The sequence below is a fragment of the Chionomys nivalis genome, chromosome 5, assembly GCF_950005125.1.
Source record: "Chionomys nivalis chromosome 5, mChiNiv1.1, whole genome shotgun sequence".
NCBI classification, from domain to species: Eukaryota; Metazoa; Chordata; class Mammalia; order Rodentia; family Cricetidae; genus Chionomys; species Chionomys nivalis.
Window position 1 is genome coordinate 14014269 of NC_080090.1, and position 26224 is coordinate 14040492.

Below are 26224 nucleotides of genomic sequence, written 5' to 3' on the forward strand. Positions count from 1 at the left end.
AATTCATCTACATCTTAAGGACTATCTCCTCACTGCCACCATAGCTACATACAGTAGCTATGGAAATGTGGAAATAGTGCAGTATTTCCAGGAACTAAAATATAGTTCCACCATCTGGAAAGTTGTAAGGCCCTAGGCTTACATAGGGACCTGCCTGGAAGTAATCAGTCTGTCAGGCCTGGATGGAAGGCAGCGTCCCTAGAATACAACCCCACAGCACTATGCCTCTGTTTACAGGATGAGGAAAGGAAACGCTTTGCCCTTCTGATCCATTTGGTCCCTAGCTTAGCCTTACCCTACCTAGGGTTATCATTTTCCTTGCGTTCCAAGCTCCCAGTAGCAGTGAAAAAGGCTGGCACAAAGTCTCAAAATGCATAGGGATGTTGACAAGCAAAGTGTGATGAAGAAGGGCAGGCAACACACAGAGCTCTCTTGTTTAGAACTGATTTTCTTATTCACACGGGAGCCTCATTTGTGTCTATGGAAACCGAGCCGATAAGGAGGAAGATGCCACAGCAATGGAGAATCACACTGAGCTGGGAGTCTTCCTTGTAGAACTAGGAATTTGATTCTAACTCAACTGTACTTAATTAACAGCACCTGTCGCTTTTCCTGTGCCTCAGTATCCCCAGCTACACCGTGATAAGGACATTAAGTTGGAAAGGGGCTGCTGAAGTGTACAGTGAAAAGGACAAGAATGGAAACTCATCCCTAGCACAGCAGAGGGGCCACCGGGAAGCTGCTCTGTGAGGGAGAGTTAAAGTTTAGGTTTGAAGTTCTGATGTTACTTCTGCATATCAACTGATGTGGGATTTCCAGGAAATGAAACCATTTACATTCAGCTCTTTACTGTGTTACTGTCAGCTGTTTCACACAGGGACCTGTTTCTGGTCTAAAGCCTGGGTGTGTGTATGTTGACCACACACACACACACACCCTGCTAGGTAGGATGTACTAGAGTTCTTAAAGGTGTCCTAGGCTGTTTCTGTGACAGCCCAGCTCCCACAGTGAAACTGAGCTAACTGTGGTACATAGAGAGTAAAAGTTGGAGGGCAAGCTGGAACCTGCTTTGTTCCCTAAGCCTCTTCTGTGAGTCTATTTGTAGTTTCTTTGGTTGGCTGCTGTCTGAGCCTCTGAACCAACCTCTGCCGGAGAGAATAACTCACTGCTAAGCAGGGCCAGCCCAGTAGAATTTGATAGCAGACCAGAGGTCTATCAAGAGACAAGGGGTCACGTGAACTCAGTGTCCCTTGTAAGGTTCTACCCCAGTGCAGATAGAGGAGAACATGGCTAGAGAAAAGACAGAAAGACCTAAGATCCTAAGTGGCAGGCAAGGTACAACCTGCTCATCTCATCACTTCCTGCCCCACACCACACCCCACACCCATACACACCCCACACCCATACACACACCACACAGACACACACCGACACACACCACATACCACACCACACACACGCACCACACACCACACACCACATACCAACACACACCCCACCCCACACACCACACCACACACCACATACCAACACACACCCCACACACCACACCACACACCGACACACACCACACCCCACACCACACCACACACCGCACCACACACTGACACACACCCCACACCACATACCAACACAAACCCCACACCACATACTGACACACACCCCACACGTACCCCCTCACTGCAGCTGTCCTTTCCTTCAAACAGTCTCACATCCTCAACCCCCAGACCTTTCCGTTGCTGTGCTCTTCACCTGAAGCTTGTCCCTGCACTGGCCCTCTCCGGCCTAGGGAAGCATCCCATTCTTCAGGGGAGGGAAATCTTTCATGAGTGCCGCTTCAGGCCATGCGAACCCGCAGACTTCGCAGAGCCTCTGGTTCTCCCCACCAGTGTTCCTTACCCATTCATGCATTTCACAGTATCCTGCCCTGTGCTGCCTCAGGCTCTCTGTGGACTAGCTTATAATGCTTGTTTAATTAATCCAGAGCTGTCCCTCGAGACTACTTCATCCTGTGGACCAGACTCTCAGCCCAGTGTCTGCCAGAAAACAGGTGCTCAAAACTGGGTCAGTGAATAAATGAGCAGGGTTAAAGGCATCCTCACCTCACTGGTCTTGAGGGCCTCGCATGTCTTGAAGGAAGTCAAGCAACCAGAGGGTAAGAAGAGATGATAGACCCACCTTCACCCACCAGGTGCTCAGAATGTGTCTTCCTGCTTCCTAGGTGTGTACAGTGGTAAACACAACCACGCTGACCTGTCTGGCACCTTCTCTGACCAGTGACTACCGTCCAGGCCTGGACACTGTGGAACGGCCAGATGAGTTTGGATTTGTCTTTAACAATGTCCAGTCCTTACTCATCTATAATGACACCAAGTTCATCTACTATCCCAACCCGACTTTTGAACTGCTCAGCCCCACTGGAATCTTGGATCAGAAACCAGGCTCACCCATCATCCTGAAGGTAGGAAACACGAATGGAGGGAAGCCTGGGTAGTGGTGGGAGAGAGAGCTGCAGGCCCTTCCCTCTTTAGGAGGCCAAACCTCCAGGTGGTAGCATCCAGAAATTTTGTTGCACCCCACCTGCCCTTTAAATCCCATGTGTCCTCCCCTCCATCTTTTTTCATCCAGTGTTTTGTCCTCTTCCCCAGACATCCCCCACTGCCAATTTTTTTTTTTGTCTCCGTGGCTGGCTGAAGTCTCCCTTAAAAACCTAACATGCAAAGAGAGGGGGGAGAGATTATATGAGCAAAGGGGTCAAGATTATGATGGGGGAACCCACAGAGAAAGCTGACCTGAGCTAGTGGGAGCTCATTGACTCCAGACTCACAGCTGCAGAACCTGCATAGGACCTAACTAGACCCTCTAAATGTGGGTGACAGTTCTGTGGTTGATCAGTCTGTGGGGCCACTGGCAGTGGGACCAGGACTTATCACTAGAGTCCATTTCCTATGGAGGGATACCTTGCCCAGTTGTGATACAGTGGGGAGGGGCTTGGTCCTGCCTCAACTTGATATGACAGACTTTGATGACTCTCCATGGAAGACCTTCCTTTTTCTGAGGAGTGGACTCATGGAAGGGTGCAGATGAAGGAGGAACTCTAGTTGGTATGTTTAAAAACAAAAAAAAAAAAACCTTTTAAATAAAAAATTAAAAAGAAAACCTGACATGAAAGCATTTATTGATTTTTACATTGCTGCCCCACTCTGGCTCCTTTATCTCTTTTTAAGTAGGCAATTAATTTCTGCTTGCATGTGCCAATTCTCCTCATTAAGACACCTGTTTTTACAGGGCAAAAATCTCTGCCCTCCTGCCTCCGGAGGGGCCAAACTCAACTACACAGTGATGATTGGAGAGACGCCTTGTGCAGTCACTGTGTCTGAGACGCAACTGCTCTGTGAACCTCCCAACCTCACTGGGCAGCACAAGGTCATGGTGAGTGAACCCTCTCTGGTCTCTTTCCTCTGCCCAGCCTTACCATGCACACATGAAGAAAGATTCCGTTTCATCTCATCGCCTGACTCATGCCCTCCCACGTTTCCTCCTCTGCACACCCTACACTAAAATGGATAGCAGTTGGGAACATAAATAGGAAGACAGATCCCAAGGCAGGAATTGCTTAGTATCCAATATGAACTGTGCTGTTGTAGTCTGTCCTGTCGTTCCTCACACCGTAATACTGTAGGCTATGACGGCATGCCAGGGTTCTACACCTGTGTGCATTATGTGTGTCTGTATGTACAATGCACAGGTTCACGTGGGTGGGATGGTGTTCTCACCTGGCTCGGTGAGTGTCATCTCCGACAGCTTGCTGACCCTGCCAGCCATCATCAGCATCGCGGCTGGCGGAAGCCTCCTCCTTATCATCGTCATCATTGTCCTCATCGCTTACAAACGCAAGTCTAGGGAAAATGACCTCACGCTCAAGCGGCTACAAATGCAGATGGACAACCTGGAGTCTAGGGTGGCCCTGGAGTGCAAGGAAGGTGAGTACAAGTATGTCCTCACTTCCTGGAGCCTTACTTCTTCATTAATCCCATTACCCTTCTTACATATAAAACCCTAGCTTTATTCTTATCCCATAAGCCTTTATATTTCACTCTTTCCCAGGAGCCTCCCCTGTCCCTGGGGTTAGAGAAGACCTAGGGGGAGACTCATGAGTGAGGAAACAGATCTATTGGCATTGCTCACTCTCCCTGCTTTTACTTCAATCCAACCCACAATTTGGCCAGCTGGCTCCCCCTCAGGACTTCAATGCCATCACAGTGAGAATTTGTCAGGCCTTACCATCTCTGACCAGATTCCTTAATTGCCAGTGTCTATCCCTTTACTGATATTCACAGACGTACCTTTGCACTATATGGAAGCCACAGCAAGGAAAGTAGGAGAACACTACCTCCGTCCTGGCCCACCATCTCCTAGGATTTGTTTTCTATCACTAGTATAGACTAAATGCTCCAAAGGCCATGCTTGTTGGCAGCCGTGGGTGTGAATGTGTGTAGGAGTGGAGATTGTGTTTCCTCTCATCTCCCACGCAGACACATCCACAGAGTGGCATGTATACCTGGCATTCTCCCGAGTTGAGGACCTGGCAGGCAGTCTGGGTAAACATCTCAGTTAGGAATCAAAACATTTTCCCTTTTGCTGCAAGTGGCTTTTCACAAGCAAGCGACTGTTGGACAATGGGGAAAAATTGTGCTGTAAAAGATGGATCAGAACCCTCCTACCTTCCTCAAACCACAGCACAAAGCCTGAAAAATTACCTCTGACCTAGGAAGCCAGGGAGATACTTGGGAGCCCTTCATTGCCTGGAGTCACCTGTAGATTGAGCATTTGATAGTCAAGACTTTCCAGGATTGCCATATCTTGGCTCATCTTCCTAGGACAGAGATCAATTTGCTATTCTGACCTTTGCCAAACTCCTGCTGTTCTCCCCTTGCTTCTGACACCTCCAAAGGACCGAAGTCATGATACTCTCTTCTCTACATTTTAGCCACCTCTGCAAATACAGAAGTAAAAAACTACAAATAAGCATAGAAGACATAAAAATTGCCCATCTTCTCATCATAGTATGTTACCCAGTTCCCATTTACTATAATAAATCCTGGAGGTAATCACCTAGTAAACAGAAAAGAGGAGGTTTAGGAGGTAGCACAGTCATATGTGTGAGGACCTGAAACTGATGCCTGTAACTCACATAAAAATATGCCGGGCATGTGGCATGTGCTTGTAATTCCAGCACAGGGAAAGGAGAGTCACTGGCCAGCCAGTTTAGCCTAAGTTGTGAACTCCATGCTAATGAGAGCCTGTCTTAAAGGAGGTAGATTGTGTTTCTGAAGATGTCACATATCTATTCACCTGCATACATACACACATTTTTTTAAAGTTATTTTGGTTCAGTTTGGAATTTTTCTGTGTACTATTCAGTCCTGTCATTACTAGGCCTGTGGTAAGGCTGCATACAGTGGATAAAGTATGCAGCCAAGAGGGATATCCAGAGTCTCACAAATCCCCTTCCCTAACATCTCCCTCGGGTTCCACCTCTTCTCTAGTAGCTCCAAGTTGGGGACCATGCCTTTGGGAGGTCCTTAAAACCTTAAAATCCTATAGTGAACAACTCACAGCAACAGTCCAGGACTCCTTTCTCATCGCACCCTCTATCCTGCTGCCTTTGTACCCCGGTTTCCCTCCTCCTGCAGACAAGCTTTTCTCTCTGTCCTCTCCCCTGACTTGAGCATCTTCTGAGCTTCCCTGTCTTCACCCACTCTCACAGCTTTTGCGGAGCTTCAGACAGACATTAATGAGCTAACCAGCGACCTGGACCGGTCAGGAATCCCTTACCTGGACTACCGCACCTATGCCATGCGAGTTCTATTCCCAGGCATTGAGGACCACCCTGTTCTGCGGGAGCTGGAGGTACTACTTGCTTTCTAATGATGCAGGCTAGGGATTCCCAGGAAATCCAGGGGGCAGGAGAAGGATGATGAGCGGAAAGGACCAGGAGTTTTAACAGCATCACAGCAGTAGGGCCATCAGAGAGGGTCTCATGGTTCGTCATTTTCTGATTAAATGCCGAGTTAATTAAAATTTTGCCAAATCAGCATGCATTTAAGAAGGCTTAAAAAATGACCTTGAACTTATTCATACACTTGTTTGTTTGTTTACTCAAGAGAATGAGTCAAGGCAGAGAAAATTGAGGGGAAATAAATAAGCAGGGGAAGTCTGAGTTGGGGGACGAAATGACTGCAGCCCTCGTGCAGAGGGTCCTACAGCAGGCATCATCACGATCAGGTCTTAGGGCCTGGGTAGACATAGAGTCTGCCCCCTGAAGGTCCTCCTGCATACCCCAGGTACAGGGAAACGGACAGCAGCACGTGGAAAAAGCCCTGAAGCTCTTCGCCCAGCTCATCAACAACAAGGTTTTCCTGTTGACCTTCATTCGCACACTGGAGCTGCAGCGCAGCTTCTCCATGCGTGACCGCGGCAATGTGGCTTCTCTCATCATGACAGGCCTTCAGGGCCGCCTGGAATATGCCACAGACGTCCTCAAGCAGCTACTGTCTGACCTCATCGACAAGAACCTGGAGAACAAGAACCACCCCAAGCTTCTTCTCCGCAGGTCTGACCCGCAGCAGGGGAATGGCAGTTATAGACAGGACATCTTGTCAGATAGACCCTGGATGTCCTAGCCCCCCAGAAATAGCTTCTGTGCAGGGCTGTGTGTGTCCTCCTGTCAACCCAGTATGGAACGTGATCTTCCGCTGGTCCTGGGAAACCGGGTGGCTTCCAACCCAAGTGTATAGCCCTGTTTTGGGACTCAACACGAATGCTTTTCCTATTGCTTGTCTCTTAGTCTGTGTCCTTTCCTCTGCTTCTAGAGCTGTGTGCCCCAGCATGGTAGCCACTGTTAACAAAAATAAAATGTACACTTCAATTTCTCCATCTCACTGGACACATTCCCAGTGTCCAGACACCTTGTGTTTCATGATCGCCATATTGGACAGCACAGGCAAACCATTTCCCATCATCATACTTAGATCTGATAGACATGCTGGGCTAGAGATTGGGAGCAGGTTTGGGTCCCAGCTTCCTGGCTTGGAATTGCTAGCAAATACCAACTGCCTGAGTTGCCACTTTTCTGGCAAGGCACAGATTTTAGAGACCCTCTGTCTCCTGCACCCACCCTCAGTTGAGGTCATAGAGTACCAGATCTAGGGCTCTGAGCCACAAGGGTTGAATCACCTCCACTCACTCTTCCTGTACCTTTGCTCACCAGTCTTGGGTTTTTAAACCCCACATGGGTGGCTTTGTTTTATAAGCATTGAGCCCCCATCCTGCCATTCTGAGCATTGGAAGCTTTCATTAAGGACTGTTGTATTTAAATTAGAGCTAATCTCAAACACAATGCTGGGAGAGGGTGCTGGGAGGGCCTGGAGAGAAAGCTGCAATTTCTCCAGCCATTGTCACTCTCTACCAGTCCTGATTGCTAAGCGGTCCTGGCAAATGCCTGGGGTTTACTTCAGCCAGAGGGTATAATTTGCACCACGTGTGGGGAGTTAAAATACCCCTTGGCATCCCCACCAACAAGGTCTGTCACAGTGCTTTGGCTTTGTTTCTTCCCCAATTCCCAGACCTGCAGCCTGGGGTGGGGGAGGGGAAGGAGGTGGTGCTTACAAAAACAGATCCCCCTGTTGGCTAAACTCTTAAGCATAACTCTCTACCTGCAGGCCTAGAGGGCACATGAACTACAGTACTAATCATTTTTATTTACACAGTGTTTTACTGTGGAGCCAGATGTTACCTTTTGCATTTTCAATATGTTAACCCATTCAACTCTAACAATTGAAAAGTGTGAATATCATAACTGTGTGCATGTAGTGATGGAGAAAATGAACTCAAAGAAGCCAGATGATTTGCCCAAGGTTATACAGCCAGTAAATAATATAGTCTGGGTTTAAACCGGTGGCAACATGTGAGTATTTGGAGAGGCAGATACCAGGTGTACACCATGGAGTATTTGAATATGCAGAAATCACAGTGGAGCAGACAGATTCCATTCATCACCATGAGACCAGAGGGAGCAGGGAACTGGCTGTGGGATAAGCATTTGCGACCAGCATCAGGTGTCACCAACAGTCTGTGGTACCACAGAGCAGCAAGGATGAAATGTCCTGACTTTCTAGAGTCTCAGAAAGTTGAATCCTGAGAAACGACCCCCCCCCCCCCCAACTTGCCACTAAGTATGGGAAAGAGCGCACTCCTGGTCAGTCCCACTTCCAGTTATTTCTGGTTTGGTTGGGTTGCCAGAGTCCAGTCTTAGCCCTGTGCTCTCTTACACACACGACAAGCCTAGATCACCACCAGACCCCTGTGTAAAGCTGGTTCCCCACCCCTCTCCCTTCTCCAGGACTGAGTCTGTGGCCGAGAAGATGCTGACCAACTGGTTTGCTTTCCTTCTACACAAGTTCCTGAAGGTAAGAAGGAGGGAGCGAGTGGGGCCAGAGCCAACCACATACCCTGGCTTTAGAAACATGGGGACCTGCCCCTCAGAAGCAGGGATTCTTTGATGTGGGGGCTGTTAAGCAAAGCAGGCCTGGGGTTCTCTGCCCCGGCTGCACAGGCAGCCAGGAAGGTTCAGGCAGGGTCTGAACTCTCTACCCTGATGCCTACAGGAATGTGCTGGGGAGCCACTCTTCATGCTATACTGTGCAATCAAGCAGCAGATGGAGAAAGGCCCCATCGATGCTATCACTGGTGAGGCCCGCTACTCCCTGAGTGAGGACAAACTCATCCGGCAGCAGATCGAGTACAAGACTCTGGTGAGGAAGCCAAAAAAGTCAGGTCCCAGCCCCAGTACCACCTGCGACTGTCCCTACTCTCTCTTCTAGCCCATCTAGCAAAAAGAGGCTTAGGGATCAATCTGGGGCAATTCAAAGGGCATATCATGTATTTGAAGGTCAAGGCAGACCTTTCCCTCATCTTAACTGGTGAGCCAAAAAACGTTGTGTGTGTCTCAGTTTACCCTAGATGATACTGAGCGAGAAAAAATTCACTCACCATTAGGGATTGCATACTTAGCAAGGAACGAAAGCAAGTGTGCTAGTCTCTAGTCTAAAAGCTTTGAGGACATGTGAGGCCAGCCCTTGATGCCCATGGATCTATCTTGAACTTCTTAAATGCCTCATACCAAGTTGACCTTCCCCCAACCCATCTAGGAAGTAGATCCCCTCTTTCTTGAGAAAGGATTAACATCTTGACTTCAGGTCTCATAGTAGCTGGCAGGAAGAAAGGGAAGAAACCAAGTCTCAGGACAGAGATTCCTTATTCTTCTTATAAGGAGAGGAAACCTTGGAAGAAGATTCTGAGGCCTCAGCTTCTTCCCACCCTACTTCCCAAGTATGCCCAGCTCACCCTTGATTCTCTACTTACAGATCCTGAACTGCGTCAACCCTGACAATGAGAACAGCCCAGAGATCCCAGTGAAGGTGTTAAACTGTGACACCATCACCCAAGTAAAGGAGAAGATCCTCGATGCCGTATATAAGAACGTTCCCTACTCCCAGCGGCCAAGGGCTGTGGACATGGACCTGGGTAGGAACCCTTGCATTGGCATAGGAGGGAAAGAGGAGAATATGGCTTCCCAGAGAGCTATCGGGCCATGAGATGGCAAGGGAAAAGGGATATGAAGTTCTGCCTTATACACAGTCCCCACTGAAACATAACTAGGTCCTGGCCAGGTGACCAGGGAAGTACTTCGCTCCTAGGCTTTGTCCACTCAGATGTGAGTCTCTTACACATCAGCCTTGCCCTGCCCTGCTTGTAGATGTCTCAGAGCTCTACCACTGACATCACCAATGGAGACAAGGTTACTAGATCTCTAGAGGACACACATACAGGGTGTCCCTGACTGCCCCTGCCACTCTCACTGTTACCCATACCATCCTTTCCACCCAGAGTGGCGCCAAGGCCGGATTGCCAGAGTGGTGTTGCAGGATGAAGACATTACCACCAAGATAGAGGGTGACTGGAAGCGGCTTAACACGCTGATGCACTACCAGGTGAGGGCAGGCCTCCCTGCAGCCTTCATCCCCAAGAGTATCCCCTCTTCTCTCTGTTAGAAGGCCTCCAAAGCCAATAAGGTACTTTCCTCTCTCCATTTTCTTCTTCTGTGGGTCTGGAACAATGATGCTCTGCTGTGACTGCCCGTTAGATGAGAAAACATGGGCTCCCACAATAAATCTAACTGCCTTGACATTTTTCTCCTGTGTGTTTCTGCAGCTGTAGAAGGGACCACATAGTGCAAAACCCTATACCTGGACAGCTACAGAAAGGTGCCTTGTGCTCATTTGTCTGGCTTTTTACTAAAGCCATTGGTTCTCTGGCTTGTGGAAGAATAGGGCATAGACTTGTCTTCAGCCCCTAAGATTCACAGTAGCTGGAATCTTTCTTTTTACCTGTATGGGGTACCTCAGCAGGTGTGTAGATTAGATTCAGCATAGAAATTGACAAGGAATATGTTTTTAATATTGGCAGACATGGATGAACAATCAAAAGAATTCCCGCAGAAGAATATAAGCATCCACTCTACCCTGCTTTAATCCCATGGGAGCCACTCACAGCTTGGGGGTCTCTGTAAGATTAAGCACAGGTAGACAGCCTGGGATTCGGGAAAAGTACTGAGATAGGAGCTAGAAATGAGAGACACTGAGGAAAATTAAGCCAACTAGATGAAGTGCCTCAGGCTATAAGACCCATGGGACTCTTTGATTAATAATATCCTCCTATGTGCCTGGCTTACAAAGAGAGGCCTGAGAGGGACTGGCTGGCTAGGCTGAGCTAGCAATGACTAGCCACTGGGAGGCTCTGAAGCTGGCCAAGTGCCTCAAAGCACAGACAAATCTGGGGGCGCTGGGGATATCTCAGAGTACTCCTCCCTGCACATCTTCCATGCTGCACCTGGATCTCAGCCCCAAGTGAGAGAAGCTGTGTAAACAAGAACTGGGGCTTTGAAGGTGAATTCCAGCCCAACACGCACTCTGGTGGTGGCTTTCTATAATTTTTCCCAACTTTAAGGTTCTCGTCCATTCACGGGAGCTAACACCTATGACAAGAAAGGGCATGAAGGTAGCTAGAAGAATTAGAGACAAATGCACAAACTCAAGATTTGCCCTTACATACAAGCAAGAGAAATCAAATCACTTCATGTTAATTCCATACATGTAAACACACATATACACAACAGTAAGTGCATACAGTACAACTGTAATGAACCAATTAGAGCTGAAAGACAGTGCAAAAGAGAACAAATCTGAACCACCAAATCTTTTGTTCCTGAAGGGCAAGCTTGGGGCCTTTGTTTTCATCCATGTCTGATACCCTAAAGATTATTCCTGGGTCACCCATCCTGTGACTTCCAATAAGAATAGAATATCCCTTTCTTATTGTGCTCCTTCTACAGTAAAACACTTCCATTTCCCTCATGTCATTTATTGTCCATATATTCATTCATTCCTCAAATATTTACTGAGCTTTACTGAGTGCAAGGCACTTCCCACATTCTAGTTCTGAGTGACAGGGACAGCAGGGAATCTTCCTTCAAGAGATGATAAGGTTGGTGTTATTATTCAAAATGGCAGCATGAATATCAACACACGCTGAGTGATCACTGGGTAACAGGTACTTCACTTAATTTTTTATGTGTCTTAATTTTTTAAATAACCACCACATCAGTGATTGCCAAATACGATTATTAGCCCCAGAGGCCAATGAGACAACCAAGGCCCAGAGAGGCTAAGGCGTTTCACTGCTAAGTGGTGGCAGAGCTGGGGTCAGATCCAGCTAGGTATTTTGAGCTTGGGCTTATATCACCTATTGACTGAAAGAGAGAAACAAAACAAAACATGGGTGGGGTAAGGAGACAGCGTTAGAGAGAGTGAGAGGTGGGGGTGGGGGAGTGGACAGAGACAGAGAAAGTGGGAGAAAGACAGAAACACAGAGTGAGACGGAGAGATGAGAGAAAGGTATCGTTAGCAACCAATCTTGGAACTGGTCACATTAGCCACCTTGTGACTTTTGCTATAGACAGCAACAAATCATAAATAATGTCATCTGTCCTTGCTGGGAGTAGAAACTCCCACCCTTGCCAGGCTTTCAGAGGAGCATTTTTGGGTTGCCGGTGGCAAGAATTCTTGAGAGTCAGGGTTAATGCCCCTTACCTCTCCTCAACCATAGATTAGGTGCTGATAGTACAAAAAGCTGGAAAATCCAGAACTTCTCCAACCAGGAGGTGAGCACTGGCACCTCCTGGGAATAATGGAGACTGCACAGGGCTCAGAACCCAAGAGGCTTACCCACTCTGCCCTCTTACTACCCTTTCCTGGAGTCAAAGGTCTTTGGAGCCCCTGCAGAAGAAAATCATCTTAATTAACAAAGAGAGGGGTAAAAAACTGCCTGGGCTTCTGTAGATTTATAGGGAGGGTAAAATTAAACACCACTACTAAAGCCTGCTATCAGGGAATCTCGTTAGCACTAATGTTCATTTATAGTTTGACTTCTCAACATTTAATTCTTTTTTGGTGAGAAAGAAGAACTGACAATTTAAGACCCAGAAAGATGGTTTTATTGTTGGCGAAGCTATAAATCAAACTTACAAAGTTCATAAAAATTGTTAAAATAAAAAATGGTTTAATAGGAATGTTTTATGGCCCATAACATTATTATAGCTGTTTTATTCCCTCTGCGTTAGGGGTTTAATTGGATCACCACAATTCTGGGGATTCTCCGTTTTTATTAGATGGAGGGCAATCTTAAATCAAGATGGCCCCAAATGTCTTCTCTATGGCTCTTCATTCATCAGCCCCCACCACCACCAACTGCTGGGTGCTGGGCCTGGCATCTTCTCAGAGGACAGGGCAATGTGCCATCTTTCTCCAAGCTTCCCAAGGGCAGATGTCCTTTTGGTGAAACTTCAAGGTGGCCAACACATAATACAACACAGGCAAGGAGGAAATTGGAGCCAAAAGGAAAGATGGGGCTCAGACCAATATGGTTTGTAATAAAATCCCAAATTGGGAAATATAATGAGGAGAATGTGTGCTCTGGAGACATACAGGTCTGAAGAAAAACATCAGCTCCTCAGTATATTAATGACAAGACCCTGAAGCAGTGACTTAGCCCACCCCTGCTTCTGTTCTTTCATCTGTAAAATGGAAATAGTCATCCATAACGTGAGATGATGGGAATCTGAGTCTAACCCTTCTGTCCAACAGAAATAGAATGCTAGTTATGCCTGTCGTTCTAAATTTTTCATTAGCTCCAATAAAAAAGCAGAAACAGACTCTTGAAATGTTAACAATATACTTCATTTAATTCAGCTTAAAAGAATTAGCCCAAATGCATAATCAATACAAGACTTATTAATGACACCATTTATATTCTTTCATTCATACTAACTTTCTGAAACCCGGTGTGTGTGTGTGTGTGTGTGTGTGTGTGTGTGTGTGTGTGTGTGTGAATCTCAATTCAGATACCTAGTTGAGATTGGTTACATGTCAGGTGATCCGAGAACATAAAAAGCATTAATGGTTGTTGTAATGTTTCTGAACTTCTGCTAACCCCACACTCCCTAGAAGTACTTATCGTCTCAAAACACCTGAATTCTCCCATGTCCTTTTGTGCCCTTCATAGGTGTCAGACAGGTCAGTGGTGGCTCTGGTACCCAAGCAGACCTCCTCCTACAACATCCCTGCCTCTGCGAGCATCTCCCGGACATCCATTAGCAGATATGGTAAGGAGTCAGAATGTAATTGGGAAACTCAAGATCTAGGCTTCTGGGATACTCGGGGACCACCTGTTCCTGTCCTTATTAGGAAGCCCTTGTTGCTGCCATACCTTCACACAAAGGTACTGGCTCATCTGTCTCTAGCCTTGAGGGTCATGTGTCTCCTTTGAGAAGAGGTAGCAGGTAGCACTACAAGCCCTTTCTTTACTCTCTGTGCCAAGTAAGGAGTTGGAGTAGCCTGGTACAGGGATGTAGCCTGACTGGAAGTTCACCTATCTCACTTCATAACTGTGGTCCTGGTTGAATTAGTAATTATAGCTCTTTTCTCAAAAGTGCCTTAGTTTGGTACACAAACCTGGTTATTCTTTCATTTCTATTCCCAGTATCCTCTGGGCAACATGGTTCTTTCTTATTTTGTCTGTTTTGGTTCCATGTACTTCAAAGGCACTAAACCACCCACCTGAAAAAGCTTTAGGGCTAAAGGCAGTGTACCAGAAAGGGTTCAGAAAATATATTTCAAGATCTCAAAAGAAGTGTCCATTAACTACAAAGAGGATCATTACAACTTGAGCCCTTACTATCTAGACTTTCTAGAGTGCCTGTGCGTATATATCTAGCTGACATTTTACTTCATTATTGTTCATTACTGGAAACATCAGAAGAGAAGCGACTCCCAAATTCTCATGGGTGTCTAAGCTCTTCAAATGTCTAAATCTTCTTTCTAGAAATAGATTGTAGGCTCCTCTGTCCAACCAAGGATCCCTAAAACTACTCATAAATTATGTAGTCCCAAGAGTCCTTTCAAAGGGAAGCATGTTTATTCTTAGGAGATGCAGCAATTGGGAAGGATTCCTGAAGGAGGCTTTGGGCAGGAGGTTGGCCTTCCTCACGCTGGCATCCCCTACCCTCTTCCAGACTCTTCCTTCAGGTACACAGGCAGCCCAGACAGCCTCCGGTCCCGGGTCCCCATGATCACTCCAGACCTGGAGAGTGGTGTCAAGGTGTGGCATCTGGTGAAGAACCATGACCACGGTGACCAGAAGGAGGGTGACCGGGGCAGCAAAATGGTATCTGAGATCTACTTGACCCGGCTCCTAGCCACCAAGGTAACTCCTACACTACCCAGGCCAAGCTGTTCCCTACACTTTGGCACAAACACCCATGCTACATACAGATACATCCTGTCCACTCTTCTACTGATCTTCTCCACTATCTCTGCCTTTTATAACTGTTTTCTAATCTACTGGGAGAGAAAGCAGAAAGGCCCAGTTGGACCAGCAATCTAAGAAAAGACTGTCCCTCCTGACCCAGTGCATCGCAGGCTAAAAGGAGATAAAGGCTGCATATTCTAGCTTTCCCAGGGGAGAACAAACCAAGCCTTCAAGGATGTTTTACCTTAGCGATCAGAGTGGATTCTAAATGCTATCCCCACTGATCCCACTGCAATGCTGCAGGGACTCTAACACAGTTGCTTAAAGCTCTCAGATTTACTCCCAGAATGGTCCAGAACAGCTTTATCAGACTCATGTCTCCATTTTTGCTTTGTTAAATATGCCCAGTATATCAATAAGAGATAATCAAAAGACATCAAAAAAATCAGTAATTCTACTAGTCCTCAGAGTGTGTCTGTAACCAGGTCCAGACTTGTCACTGCCTCTAGAATCCATGAAGCCTGTGGATCAGGGCTGTGCCTAGGTTCTCTTGAAGCTAAACTTGAAGCCTAAGCCCGTGACACTAACACCTTAAAGCTGTTCATTCTTCTTTCAGACCTCATCTGTCCTCCAAGCCCCTACAGGGGTCAGATTCCCTTGACCCTCTGTAGACTCTGCTAACAGCCTGGGCCCTCTCACTCATTCTAGGAAATCCCATTTCAGAGCACTTCCTATCCTCCCATTTAATGCCCTCAGCCCATACCTTCAGGGCATGCTGCCACAGATTAAAAGAGAGATTCCTTCTAAGGATTCCTAGACTTGTCAGCCCCTCCCAACTTCACAATATCCCATCCAGTACCTACCTCACCCCTGCCCCACCCCTGCCCCTCCATCTGCATTTCAGACAAATTTCCAAGGTAGGATGGATCCAAGACACCATCTGGCATGCGTTCTGCTGCCCTCTAGCACCCCCTCACAATTTCACTGCCCCCCTTACTCCCACAGGGCACCCTGCAGAAATTTGTGGACGACTTGTTTGAGACCTTGTTCAGCACTGTGCACCGGGGAAGCGCGCTCCCGCTAGCCATCAAGTACATGTTTGATTTCCTGGATGAGCAGGCAGACAGACACAGTATCCATGACACGGATGTGCGGCACACCTGGAAAAGCAACTGGTAACCCGAGGGGAGCTCAGTGGGGGTGCCACCTGGGGAGGCCTGGCTCTCTGGGTGTTGGGGGCCAGCAGAGACTAGAAATGGGAGGTGGCTGAGTCTCAGCTGGGGCTGGGTGATCTGCAACACAGCACATGTAACACACACACACACGCATGCACACTGCAGAGTCAACATTGTCACCAAGGCTGCCAAGTTTTTACCCAAGCAGCATAGCTCTCAGGAAGCAACAGAAAGAATGTCTTGAAGACAAGATTCTCGTTCAAGACACTTCCACATCCAAATTAGTAGTGGGAGAAGCAGCCCCTGATAGCCACTAGCATGAACCCCCTACCCCAGGTTTTGAGCCTGGAGCACAAACCGTGCTAAGGACTAGCTTATAGACCAGAAAGAGCTTGTCCTAGAGCCAGTTTCAAAAGGCTTCCTCTAGGACTGAGCACAAAGGGGAAGGCATTTGGATTGGGCAGGAAGCCCATGCAGCTGTCTAGAGTCAGCAATCCCCAGAAAACAGAGCCGACACAGATGGACTCAGGCTGTTATTTGGAAATCAAAAGTCCTAGCAACCAGCAAAATACTTTGAAAGAGCCAATGGGGCCTTGGAATAGACCTTCATTCTCCTGGTGTTGTGGCCACTGGACCCTCCTCATGTGCACTCTTTGATCACAGTGGAGTGACATGGAGAGGTTCTGTGGCAGTAAGTAAAGAACATGCAGGAAGCTCTACAAGGCAGGTCCATGGCATCTCCTCAGCTTTGTAGCCCAGCATGGTACCGGGAATGGCAGTTTAGGGACACTCAGTTGAAGGTTATTCCTTTTTCTGTGCCTTCTGGCTAGGCTCAAGCAACAGTAATGTGCCCTCCTCCCCCAATGTGATACTGAGATAAAGTTGAGTCACATGGCTCTCACTTCACATAGCAAAGGTCCAAGCAAAAGAGCTTAGACGTGTCCAGCACTACCAGAGGAGGACAGGACAGAAGAACTGTGCCAATGCTGGCTGAGGCAGCTCCTCCTAGGTTTCAAGAAAGGATTGTAGGTTGAGGACAACAAAAATTACAGAGACTTGGGAGGAGACCAACACTGACATTCCCAACACCTAGCATTAGAAAGACTCTTGGAAAGTGTGGTGGTGGTGAAGTCAGCATAGTATAAGAAAAGAATAGGGAGACCCAGGGGCAGTATCCTAGGCTGGAAGTTCATGCCCATGACAGAGTTCATGCCACACAGGCATCAGTCAAGGCTGGAACGTAGCTGGAAAAGACAGACTTTGGAAAGAGCCAAAATAGTAGCTATAGAAGCTGTTCTGGTTTTGAAGGAGGGCAATGTGCTTACTGCCTTATGACCTCAGGAACAGCAAAGGCTATTCCCCTCTGCCTTTAGATTCCAGAGCCTCAGAAGCAATCTCCCAACTGCTGTTAGGTTCTTTTTGGGAAAAACTCAGGGCCACCATGAGCCATTCTCTCCTGGGATGCCAAAAACCATCTCCTTCCCTTCCTTCTGCCATGCCCAGATGCAGAAAGCCCTGGAGGGGACCCCTGAAAGAAACCCCCCCCCTTGAGAAACCTGTCCTCTGACCCAGGCCTAGGAAGTGGCTCAGTAGCCCACTGAATCCAGAGGATAGGTCATGTTCCCACTGAGGCAGTGCTTGGGACTGCTTGCCCACTTTCACGTGAGACACTCTAGGAGCTTGATGGCTTTGAAGCCCTGAGAAAATTGTGTTGCTCTCTATGGTTGACCTTCCCTGGAGCACTGAGGCCATGGAAAAAGCCTGTCAAGAAGAAGCAGAGCCCAGACACACCCACCCCTCAGCTATTAGGGAGCAGAGCTAATGCCCTGGTATGACAAGACCAAAGTCTCTCTGCTTTCTTCTACAGCCAGGAACAGCATAAGCTGAGCAACCAGCCCCTGCTGGGTCAGTTCCTGAGTTCATTCCCTTCTTTTTTAGAACGGAACATCTGCCCTACCATTCAGAAGTAGGGGAAGAATATTAGTAAGGGGCAATGTCAAAGTATATCCTTCACGGTACTCTGCCTTTTCCCACAGCCTCCCTCTGCGTTTCTGGGTGAATGTCATCAAAAACCCCCAGTTTGTGTTTGACATCCACAAGGGCAGCATCACGGATGCTTGCCTCTCTGTGGTAGCCCAGACCTTCATGGACTCCTGTTCCACATCAGAGCACCGACTGGGCAAAGACTCACCTTCCAATAAGTTGCTCTATGCCAAGGATATCCCCAGTTACAAGAACTGGGTAGAAAGGTCAGTAGTTCTCCTAAGATACACACTGAGGGCGTCTAAGACACCTCTGAAGACCAGGACTGTTCATGACCACTGAAGACCAGGACCTCATTCCCTCTATATGGTGGGAAGGCTTTGTGTCCTGGAAAGTCTGATAGTATCATCCTAATTAACATTTACTGAGCATGCAAGAATTACTGTGATAAGGATTTTGTATGTTGCTTCACTGAAATGTCCAAATAGACAGTTGTAAAATAGCCGCTATGATAATCCCTGTTTTGCTAATGAGGGAATGCAGGCACAAAAGAAGCCCTGTAAGTTGCCCAAGTTCACCAGCTAGCAGATAGAAGAGCTGAGATGTGAACACAAGGAATCATACCAGGGTCTGGGCTCTTAACTGCTCAGAGCACAGTAGCTCTTAACTGACTGGAGCGTCCTGTAGAAACTAGGACTGCACTTTAAACTCAAACTTTAGCCTGAGGCAGAGTCCACACTAGGGAAGAAATGGAAAGCAGAAGCAGTGGGGACCCCTGGTTCTCCTGACCTGGGTCAGGGTGGGTATTGGTGAATTTGCTAAACCCACATTATGGACCTGTCCTGTCCATGGCAGATACTATGCAGATATTGCCAAGCTCCCAGCCATTAGTGACCAAGATATGAATGCCTACCTCGCGGAGCAGTCCCGCCTGCACGCCACAGAGTTCAATATGCTGAGCGCCCTCAACGAGATCTACTCCTATGTCAGCAAGTACAGTGAAGAGGTAAGACAGGGTCTCAAGGTCAAAGATCAACTCACAGCTTGGTTGAGGCCTGAAAAAACAACAGTGGGGGACACTTTTTAAAGATCACAATCCATAGCCATAGACATTGAGCCCCAAGTCATCGTCTTTTCTTTCTTTTTTTTTAATATTTATTTATTTATTATGTATACAATATTCTGTCTGCATGTATGCCTGAAGACCAGAAGAGGGCACCAGATCTCATTTCAGATGGTTGTGAGCCACCATGTGGTTGCTGGGAATTGAACTCAGGACCTTTGGAAGAGCAGGCAGTGCTCTTAACCGCTGAGCCATCTCTCCAGCCTTCATCATCTTTTCTTTACAAGACAACCCAACCTCTCCTGCTTCACTGAATTCCTCCCTGTACATTATCTTTACTCATTCAATTTTTGTATAACTAATTTTATTCTTTTTTAATAATGAATAGAATTATCCATTTATACTTGGGCAGATCCTGCCTGTCATTTTTCAGATAGACAGGTGGGCTTTGACCTGAACAGAAGTTAACCAGGAAAGTGACAAGCCATGCATTAGCACTGAAGCTAAAGAAAGAAGTAGCAAGATAATAGTAGCCCACACTTAAGTAGCTCTTATATATGCTTTAAGAGCACTAGAACTCTATGTACACGCATATATTCCTGCATGTGTCTGTAGATGTGTGTTCTGCATGATGATTTTGTGGCATGCCACCCACATAACAGTGGTCCCACCAGCGTAAATGGAGCTGAAAAATTCCCATGTGACCTCAGAGCCATCCAAACCTCATAGCACACGTGAGCCTGTGGCCACGCTGTGTAAAAGACTCTACCAAGCTGTTGGTTATGCAGCTTACAAAACTAGGCACAGTTCGTGCTCTTAGAAGTAAGTAATTGTGTAGCTAGTGCATAAACCGTGTTTACTATGCTACACTTTTGTTGCTGTTTTAGAGCATGTTCCTACTTATAAAAGCAGATCCACACACTGCATATATGTTCTCTTGTGCCTGATTCAGTGTCCTGTGTGTATGTACTCTGGGCTGTTTCTTCCTGCTGACAGAATCATGTAAGGACTCTCTTCTCAGAAAGTGTCTTTATGGTTAAATAAACATGACTATGCATAGATCTACTCATTTAATCATGCCAACTAGTTGAAATTACAATCCTAAAGGCAGAATAAAAAGATAGAGGGATAGGTGCTGGGTTGATGACTCCAGAAAGTTGTGCCTTTGAAGCTGAGTCTTGAATCATCTGCCTTTGTTTTGCCCCTCAGCTCATCGGGGCACTAGAGCAGGATGAGCAGGCCCGGCGGCAGCGGCTAGCCTACAAGGTGGAGCATCTCATCAATGCCATGTCCATCGAGAGCTGAAAGGAGGACCTGCTTCTGGAAGAGGGACCCATCCAAGCGGAAGATAGGACGAGAGAGGGGTGTCAGGCCCCAGAGCTGGCTGCCCACTGAAAGCTCATGAGGGGAAAGGGAAAGGCTCCACTCTCAGTGCCAGACGTGTTTCGTCATAGCCAGTTCCTTCCAGGACAGCAAACACCACCCATCACAGTGTGAGCTCAGGACAGCACGGGCAAGGAAGGTGCCCTTCAAGTGAGAGGCTTGAACCCGGTGGTTCCGCCTCTGTGACTGCTGCTTTGCATGAAAACTCATTTGATGTATATTGGGAAATAATGAGAACTTATTTAATTTTTTTAAGAAAAAGGGAAAAAACAGAAATAAAACAAAACATAAAGCCTCCCTGTCCAACCCGTCCAACTTTTGTTTAATCTGATTTCTGTCCTCTTCTTGGTAACATCTCTCCCTCCTTTCGTAACATCTCTTTCACAATGTCAGAAAATACCTGAGAGATGCTGAAAGAAACCCGTATGGAAATGTTCTCCTCTCTCTTGAACTGAAAGAAAAAGGAGGAGAGGGACGAAGGAGCCCAAGTTTGTGCTAAACGTTTGGCAAACAGGCCAGGAACGCCTGGATCCTACCACAGCCAGAAGCGCCTGGGAACTGCAGGCCCTTGTGGTAATTGTGAAAGCTGATCATCTCCACCTGGCTAACAGGCAACTGCGATCCATGCTGCACCCTTGTGTATCCTCATCTCCTGAGAGGAGGAAGGTACCAACCGAGGACCCACTACCTTTGGGAACGTCTTTTGTTGGTTTCATAAAATCCCAAACCTCCATGAATGAGAGTTGGTCCTTTTTGGTTTCCCTAGAGTTGATATCAAAAATGGGAGAGGCCCACCTCTCCCAGACCAGCCACCTCCTCCCTGAGGACTCTGAGCAGAGCCCCATGTCAGCCTCTGTCATAAGACAGGCACACAGAGGCTGTACAGACCAGGCCTTCTCAGTCTGAGCTGAATGGGGAACATGGGTGTTTGACTTTGGATTTCACTCAACCATCTACCAGTTTACGGCAATTAAAAAGAAAACAAACTCAAATACTGTTTACAGTAAGCAATACTTGAAGAGTATAGGTTTAAGAAGCAGCAGTATTTATTATTATACTTTCTTTTCTCTTGTGCCTGGAGAGGGGAGGCCAACCTTCACTCATATCCAGAAGCTCCTGACCATCTGGGCACAGTGCATTTGCCTCGGTAGAAATGACTGTGGCATCCCATCATCTCTGCCATCTCTGTCTGTCATGGACCCATGGATGTGAAAGTGGATTGCTTCTTGTGAGGGCACCTGTCTGTCCTTCTGTCTTCTGATACCGAATGCCATAGATGGCCAGATTTCCTGAGTATATCTTCCAAGCAGAGGCCAAGGCTCCATTCTCGGGCCCAGAGGCAAGATCTGTGGTAACAGGGACAATTCAGCTGGTTAGCCCAAGGTTAGCCCTCAGGGAATTCAGTCATCCTGCCTTGATGTGATCCCAAGCAGCCAATTCCAGCAGCTTTGCAAGTAGCACCTGTCTCAAGGTAGAAGGACAAGAGGAAGGCCAAGGGTTGGCACGGGGAAAGGCCGAAGAGCTCTCCCATTTCTTGCCTTGTGCTTTTCGAGAGGTAAGCAATGTCAGGTTATAGGGCTGGGAAATAAGCCAGCTACCCTGAGGGAGAACAGACCAGGGTTATTTCCTTCACAATTAACCCAGGCCTCAACTTAGACCTCCAGTTAACTCCAGTTTCTGAGATTCTGCTGACCAGATGTGACTCTCAGCACAGGGCAGGGAAGGAAGACAAGAAGGTGGCTTCCAGTCCATGTATATGTCTTCGGATGACTGTCTCACGCGTAGCAGATGCTGTCTGGACTGTTCAGCTTGTTTCTTGTCTGAATGTAGCAGACAAGGAAGAGAGAAAAGCTTTCAGCAAAATACTCAGGAAATTTGCTGATTTTATGATGATTCACAACCAGCCATGCCAAGGCCACTTTGCTTCTGATAATCTACTCATGTTAAAAGTTTTTCAGGGTCATATTAATAGCCTGGAAAAAAATACTAGTGACTGGCCTTCCACACTAAGCCAAAGTGTTTGCTCTTCACAGCACCCAAAGTTTATCATCTTAGAGCCTGTAATTTATGAAAATGAAAGAAGTGATGTCATCAAAACAAGAATATGAACAGAAGACTGCACTGCCCAGGACAAACTCCAGCCCACCTTGTTTTCCATTCCAGTTTTGTTGAAGGCTTCCTGAGCAGCTGCTACTGCTCAGGCTGATGTCCAGAGTGCTATTTCATCAAGAAGTAAAAAAACCAAAATGTTTGACATCTCTTTTCAGTAGCACCCAAACCTTCCTCAGTGTGCCTACCTGGAATCTCCCAGCAGCCATTTATTGTACCCGCTCTCTGCCTCTGGCGTGCTTCACTGAGGATGTTTGGAGAGAATGGGGAGAATGATGGAAAGAGAGCAAATCAAGAGTGCAGATTCAGGGAGCAGGGCCAGCCTTGAAACGCGGTTCAACCACTTTACTAAAGATTCCATGAGTTAAACAACTTGGGCTGAGAAGAGAAGTGGCCAAAGGGCCTGGTGAAGGAAGAGTTAAGAAGGAAAGTTCAGCTGGAGACAGGCCTGCCAAGAGGGTGAGTGGTTGCAGAGTCTCGTTTCCATTCTAGCTTTTACCTGGCCTTCTACTGGCTCTTTACTTTGGCTCATGAGTTACTGATAGAGTCTACTCCCTAGGGAATGGAGAGGAGAGAGGATTTGCTTGGTCACTCTTCTTGCTACTATACAACCTGAGGATATTTTGGCCTTTTGTTTAAAAAGAAAAAAAAATATTAAAGCTACAACCCTTCCCCACAAGAAGCCATTTATCTTTAGGGGAGGCACGAAGTCTCTCTCAAGCCTGCCTAGCTTTACTTTATCTCATTGGTCAACACAAAAGCCAATTCTCTAGGAAAGGAACAGGACTGTAGAGGGCTTGGCAAGACAGAATTCTAGAGGACTGAATGGAGCAGTCCTGGCACTACCTCCTGCCTTCTGTGTGGGTCAGGCACTCCTGTGTCTGATGCTCTACCTCTTTCTGTGGTTTGACTCTCAGAGCCACTTCTGATCCCCCTCTCTTTTTACAGAGTGCAACCATTCAAGTCATGGGCACCCTGTGATCTCACAGAAGGAGGGAACTGTGTCCTGTGTTCATTCATTTGGAGACGGTTCATAAGTAGTAATCATCTGCCAGGTTCTAGATGTTCTGGAAAAGAGGGTGAATAAAACCAAAAAGGTCCTTCTTCAAGCAAATTCATCTTCTCCATGCTGCTAGTTCTGCCACCAGTACAACAGGATTGTTCCTCCCACCTGCCACAGAAGAAAGCACCAGGCGCATAGAAAATTAGGTGCTGTGAAGGAAAAAGACTGACCCACCCAGACACCTTACCTCATGCTGGGTTCAGGCCCCCAGCAGTCAGATCTGCTCTCATTTCTACCAGCTCTTTAGTCAACACAACTCTGTTGCTTAAGCTCCTGTCCTTCTTTCAGTTCCATCAAAATAAGGATAAAAATTAGTAGTTCAGGCCCCTGGTCCTGCTGATTGTGAGACAGAAGCAATGGTGGTTGAGCAAGTAGTCGTCTGCTACAAGCGGAGAAGGCCAGAAGCTCCTAGCCGCCCGGTTACAGATACTGCACAGCTACCACATGTGAAACCTCACGTGCTGCCTGGTAATACCAAGCCAGCAGCAACTCTAAAAAGGGTTTCAACCACATTGCGTCATGACTAAGAGTCCTGTAGCCTGGACACAGGCAGGGGAGAATTGAGACACAGAGGGCTGGGAACCTGAGGAAATGTAAGGTGGCTTCAGGGAGTCAGGGCATGGGGAAGATCTTACGATGGGAGGGGTCCTGGGAGAAGATGGTCAGGTCCTCCTGATGCCTTGTCTCAGGAGAGTTCCTGGAGAAGACAATGGCATCATATTCATAGCTCCACATCTCCTTTTCTTCTATCTTTCCTGCTCATTCCCTAGAGTGAAGATTTAGCATCTGATGCCCAGTGATGCTTATAATGAAGGGTAAAGTTTCTGTTGGCACTTTCTAACTAATCCAGGGAATGTCCTGAGAGGTGATCAAGGCCAGTGCCTGTCAGACAGGCCTCAACCCAATAAGGAAACTAGAGATCCTCCTGCCATCACAGACCATCTCACCAGACTGAGCTGTCTCCTCCCCGCCTCCTTTCTGCCTAGGGCCCCAGTGAAGGAAGTGAGAGGCTTCTTCTAGAACTCAGTCAGTGTCATTTTGGTATCCAAGCATAAGGAAGTGTGGTCCCACCAAACAGGACCAACATTCCTGAATGTATGGGAGAGAAAGGGACAAGCTCTTTGTACAGGCACATGAAGGCCTAGAGCCCAGCTGCCTCTCCTCATCCCCTCCTACTCAGACCCCTCCCCATGACACACTGGAATCTGTATTATATCTATTTTTAAGAAAGTACAATGCTGGTTGTCTGGTTTTGCTGTTTTTACAGGTGTTACAAAATAATAATAAAATGAAGTATTTAAAATGTTCCAATAAAGCGGGGTTTTGTTATCTAATATATTATCATGTACCTATTGTAAATATGAAACTCCTATTTTGCAAGCCAAGGACACAATTTGTACTGTTGTTATATATAAATAAAGATTACTGGATTAAAAAAAAACCAAATCTCCTTAAATCTTCAAATAAACAGGTTTTTTGGCCACACAGGTACTGAACAACTTTGGGACTGTATAAGAGACAGATATTCAGAAACAGCAAATGACTTGTTTTAAATTCATCTGAGAAAACTCCATGGAGTCAAAGTTTATAAATGTCTAGCTGTCTTTACCATAGGCTTAGCAGGCTGCTCCGTCACACCAGTGGGTGAACACTGCCCCCTAGCCCCAGGACCTCAGAATACAGCTTGCTCTGGGGAAGCAGGGCTGCTGCAGGCTTCAGGGGCTGAGTCTTCCAGAGTTCAGAAAACAGGTTCCCTAGGAGCCAGTCCTAAAAGGACACTTCCTCCTGGACCAAGTGCTAGCGTGGAATGAGAAAGAGAGAAGCTGGGATGATTCTGAGAGAGACTTTTAGGGCTTTCAGCTAGGCACTGAGAAAGGTAGTGGCCTTCATTTTTGCTTCAGAAATTAAAAATGAACAAAGTGGAAGATACCAGATGGTTGGTGCTTTAAGACCCAGCCCAGGGAAGGAATATGGAGATAGCCCTTGATTAGGGGATTGGACTAGAGAAAAAAGAGCTCAGAAGCAGGAGAGCTTCCACTGTTAGGGAATGAGACTGAGGGGAAGAAATGATATGTCCCCTCCCTTCTTTATACGCTTATTTTCATGTTTTTGTCCTGCAATCTAATGGTGTTTGACATTTCCACCCTCTTACTGGTAAGACACATTAAATGAGAACAACTCAAGATCCTGTCCTAACCAAGTGTACACAGAAGTTTCTAGTCCTTCTCATTAGACAACAGGACCAGGAGAATTTTCTGTGAACTTCAGTCTAGAGGGGACAACCAGTATACACAAAGGAACTTGGTACTCATGAAACAGAATTTTGGAAATAAGAGCATGTTAGATATAGATATTCTTACATAATTATATATGCATATATATGTGCATATATAGTATATGCTAGAGTTGTAGAAAAGTAAGACAGTCAAAGGAAGAAAATGAGACAGGATTTTATCATGTGGCCCAGTCTGGTCTGGAAGTCACGATTATTCTGCCTAGAATTCCTGAATACTTGGATTA

At 46.9% G+C, this 26224-nt stretch overlaps 1 protein-coding gene across 2 annotated transcripts in view; it reads left to right on the forward strand.

The window, feature by feature from the left end:
• Positions 1-25127, forward strand: part of Plxna2 (plexin A2) — a 202813-nt gene extending 177686 nt beyond the window's left edge. Inside the window, exons 18-33 of one of the 2 annotated variants that reach the window (XR_009057116.1) lie at positions 2222-2461; positions 3289-3432; positions 3749-3983; positions 5771-5913; positions 6348-6616; positions 8405-8471; positions 8670-8816; positions 9429-9588; positions 9952-10055; positions 13684-13783; positions 14693-14883; positions 15934-16103; positions 18140-18352; positions 18942-19092; positions 20359-23100; positions 23590-25127. Coding sequence is in view for 1 of the 2 variants with exons in the window: in XM_057769165.1 (XP_057625148.1) it covers positions 2222-2461; positions 3289-3432; positions 3749-3983; positions 5771-5913; positions 6348-6616; positions 8405-8471; positions 8670-8816; positions 9429-9588; positions 9952-10055; positions 13684-13783; positions 14693-14883; positions 15934-16103; positions 18140-18352; positions 18942-19092; positions 20359-20454 (2430 nt within the window). In the remaining variant the exon portion in view is untranslated. Of the gene's footprint in view, positions 1-2221; positions 2462-3288; positions 3433-3748; positions 3984-5770; positions 5914-6347; positions 6617-8404; positions 8472-8669; positions 8817-9428; positions 9589-9951; positions 10056-13683; positions 13784-14692; positions 14884-15933; positions 16104-18139; positions 18353-18941; positions 19093-20358 lie in introns of both variants that reach the window. The other variant, XM_057769165.1, reaches the window with a different exon arrangement.
• The last annotated feature ends 1097 nt before the right edge of the window (positions 25128-26224 follow it).